At 39.4% G+C, this 3,687-nt stretch overlaps 1 protein-coding gene across 1 annotated transcript; it reads right to left on the minus strand.

Annotated features, from left to right (window-relative positions):
* Positions 1–208: 208 nt before the first annotated feature.
* LOC130590186 (uncharacterized) lies at positions 209–3,337 on the minus strand. The gene is made up of 9 exons (XM_057392216.1): positions 3,051–3,337; positions 2,839–2,922; positions 2,568–2,744; positions 2,350–2,517; positions 1,990–2,176; positions 1,108–1,544; positions 908–1,049; positions 368–585; positions 209–251 (listed from the first exon to the last, which is right to left on the minus strand). Exons 1-9 carry the CDS (start codon positions 3,335–3,337, stop codon positions 209–211), a joined length of 1,743 nt encoding a protein of 580 aa, XP_057248199.1.
* Positions 3,338–3,687: the final 350 nt, after the last annotated feature.

Genomic DNA, 3,687 nt, shown 5'->3' on the forward strand with positions numbered 1-3,687 from the left:
GCTTGCTCATGGCTTGTTCATTTTGAAGGGAATAGACGACAGAGAACTTAAGAATTTTTGGAATGCTAGCGTCCTAAAAAAGTATTATATTTGATTGTTAGATGTAATAGGCCGAGAGCCACCTTTGTCATATAAATAATACAAACTTTTACGGGACTCACATTAATCATTTTGTTTTTGGTAAAATGTAAGTATATACCAAAAAGCATTAAAGCACCTTCTTACAACCAAAGCTATCAAACATCAACAACCTACATCAACAAATACACTGCACTAATTACTCAATACTAGTTATAAGTTGATTAAACCACCTATTATCATCCACATTCCACTGCAATTCAACTGTGCTTTTAATACGACTGCATACATCAAGTTTGATTGCTCTACTGACTCCTTCAATTCTGGTACAGCATCATTCCAGTAGCTATAGTTCCTCATTCTCCACACATGATAAACCAGTGCTGCTATCACTGAGTAACATACTCTCTGACGTTTCTTGCTTTTAAAACTTCTGCTCCATCTCTTCCATGCTGTGTACAAATTCTCCTGATTCCTTGTTCGAATCCCAATCCAAACCATTACATTCTGCACACCTTAGCACTGCAAGCACATTGGAAGAAAAGATGTTGACAGGAATCTTCCCCCATACTGCATAGTAGGCAGCGCACATCTGAGCACAAACCTGCTTTGGCTAAAACACTTCTAGTTCTCAGCTTCCCTAATGCTGCTAACCATGCTATAAATGAGTGCTTAGGTTGGTTTAATGGACACCAAACCCATTACTGCCATGGCACTTTCTCCTGTGGCGCCTGTAACCATTTATAACCCTCTTTTGCTGAGTAGCTGGCTGTATTGTTCATCCACAAGTTCCCAGTATAGGCACTTCTAAACACATTCTTTACTTTACACAAAGCCTTCCATATCCAGCTTGCATTTTAGGAGCTTCATACTCCCACCAGTCACCATCATGCAGATATACACTATGGATCCATTTAATCCATAGAAGGTCTTGCTTCTGTGCAATTTGCCAGAAAATTTCCCAAGTGCAGCTGTATTCCAGTAGGCAATTAATAACACCTAGACCTCCATTCTTTTTGGCTTACAAACCCTTCCCAGGCAACTAGTGGAGTCTTCTGTAGAAACGATCTTCCTTCCCACAAGAATGCTCTACAGACTTGAGTGATCCTTTTTAACACACTTTTAGGCAACAAGAATACTTGAGCCCAGTAGGTATGCAGGCTCAGTAGCACTGAATTAACCAATGTTGTCCTACCAGCATAGGACAAATGCCTCGAGCTCCAGCACATTATTCTTTTCATGATTTTCTCCACTAAGATATCACAGTCAGCTCTAGAGATTCTTTTAGATGTGATGGGAACACCCAAATATCTGAAAGGAAAACTTCCTTTCTTATAGCCAGTGAGTAGCATGATTCTATTTTGGATCTCCTGCTGAACATTGCCAAAATAGATTGCTGTCTTCTCTTTACTTGCTTCCAGGCCTGAAACATTTTCAAAGGCTTTCAGAGCTCTCACCACCAGATACTACAGAGTGTACATCACCTTTACTAAAGATCATAAGATCATCAGCAAATATCAGGTGATTGAGCTTCATCTGTTCACATCTATGATGGAATTTAAATGCATCTTTTCTTGCCCATCTTCTTCATTATCCGAGTGAAATACTCCATTGCAAGTACAAAAATCAAAGGGAGATGGGATCTCCCTGTCTAATCCCTCTTTTTCCTTGAAAGAAACCACTTAAACCCCATTTATACTCAATGAGTAAGTAGTAGTGGTGATACACTTCATTATCCACTCTACAAACTGCTAGGAAACTTCAAAGCAAGAAGAAGGTCTTTAATAAACCCCAATCCAGAGAGTCATAAGCTTTCTTCAAATCCACTTTAACAGTACATCTAGCAGGCATAGATTTCCTGTTATAACTCTTCATCATATCTTGACATATGAAGATATTATGCAATATTACTCGATTAGCCACAAAAGCACTTTGTACTTGATCAATAAGATGTGGAAGAACATCTTTCAGTCTACTACACAGCATTTTAGATATTATCTTATAGATAACATTGCAACAAGCAATGGGTCTAAACTGTGTCACATCAACAGGTTGAGCTACTTTAGGAATTAGACAAAGAATAGTGGAGTTTATTTGTCTAAGAATTTTACCAGTATGAAAGAAATTGAGCACTGCATCAGTAATCTCCCCTCCAACATACTCCCAAGCTTCTTTGAAAAAGTGGCTAGTATATCCATCAGGCCCAGGTGCCTTTGTGTCTTCAATACTAAACAAGCAGTTTTAACCTCCTCTCTAGTAAACTGAACACACAGCTCATGTTGGTGTCTCTCCTCCAATATTGCACCCTCCCTGATAATTGTAGGGCTTACACTAGCTGTTGTTGGCTTCCTAGTACCCAGAAGTTGCTGATAGAACCCCAAGAAAGCTTGTTCAATATCCTCACTTTTCTCTTGCCAAACACCTTCCTCATTCTTCACCCTGCATATTTTGTTCTGGCATCTTCTTTTTTAAGGCAAGCATGGAAGAACCCAGTATTAGCATCCCCTTTCTTTATCCACTCTTGTTTTGCTTTCTGATGCAGAAAACTTAATCGAGCTTTATTCAACTCTACATAACGTTTCCTAGCCTCTTCTTCCAACTTATGCAACTCAGCATTTGTAGGCTCCTTATGCACCTCCTCCTGTGTCTTAACAGGTGTTGATAAGCTACATCAGCTTGCTGTTCAATATCAGAAAACTTATCCTTATTAAGCTCCTTCATAGACTTCTTCAAAATCTTCAACTTGACACAACTCTATACATTGGGACACCTTGTATAGATTGTTGCCAGACAGCTTGAACCCTTGGCAAAAACCCATCAGCTTGTGTCCACATATTAAAGAACCTAAAAGGTTTAGGTTTGGACACTTTCAGCCCACTCATTCTCACTAAGCAGGGACAGTGATCTGAGATGCTCTCTGGGAAAAAAATAGTCTCAGCTTCTTGCAATTCTTCCATCCAACATTCATTCACCACAACCCTACTATTCTTGAAAATACTCTAGCCTCTCCCTCCTGTTTATTTGACCATGTATAGAACGGTCCAGAGGTAGTTTGCTCCTGTAGTTGAGCCCTTCTTAAACACATTCTAAACTCTGCAACCTCCTCAAGAGTTACAGTTGATCCCACTCTTTCATTGAGCTGCAATACATTGTTAAAATCACCACAAACCACCCAAGCTCCAGTGACACTGCCACTTATTCTCTCAATGTCTTCCCATAATTTTCCCCTCTCCTTAGCTTCATTGAATCCATACACCATGGTTACCCAGCACCTTTGACCAGTACTTAATGGATAACTTCACTGTGAATAAACTGAGCTGAAACTTCAATTAAATTCACAGTAAATTTGGAAGGGATCCATAGTAACCAGATTCTCCCTCCTTTATGACTTGCATAGTTTGTAGCTATACTCCAATCACCACCAAACCTAGCAAACACCTTTGGAAAATTCCCACTTCTCACTCTCGTTTCTAGGAGCCCAAACAATCCTATAGAGTGATGAGTTAAGAAATTCTTAACATCACCAAATTTATTAGGACTATTGAACCCTCTTATATTCCAAAATCCCAGATTATCCATTTGGAATCACATCAACTCCTCCCTGTACTC

This window comes from Beta vulgaris, chromosome 9 (assembly GCF_026745355.1).
Source record: "Beta vulgaris subsp. vulgaris cultivar EL10 chromosome 9, EL10.2, whole genome shotgun sequence".
NCBI lineage: Eukaryota > Viridiplantae > Streptophyta > Magnoliopsida > Caryophyllales > Amaranthaceae > Beta > Beta vulgaris.

Bases quoted from the DNA above. Each gene is read 5' to 3' on its own strand.
- LOC130590186 (XM_057392216.1), bottom strand. From the start codon at position 3,337: ATGGTGTATGGATTCAATGAAGCTAAGGAGAGGGGAAAATTATGGGAA. The intron at 1,050-1,107 runs GTTTGTAAGCCA...ACTGGAATACAG, and splicing joins CCACTAGTTGCCTGGGAAGG to CTGCACTTGGGAAATTTTCT. The intron at 586-907 runs GTAAAGTAAAGA...TAAGGTGTGCAG, and splicing joins CTGGATATGGAAGGCTTTGT to AATGTAATGGTTTGGATTGG.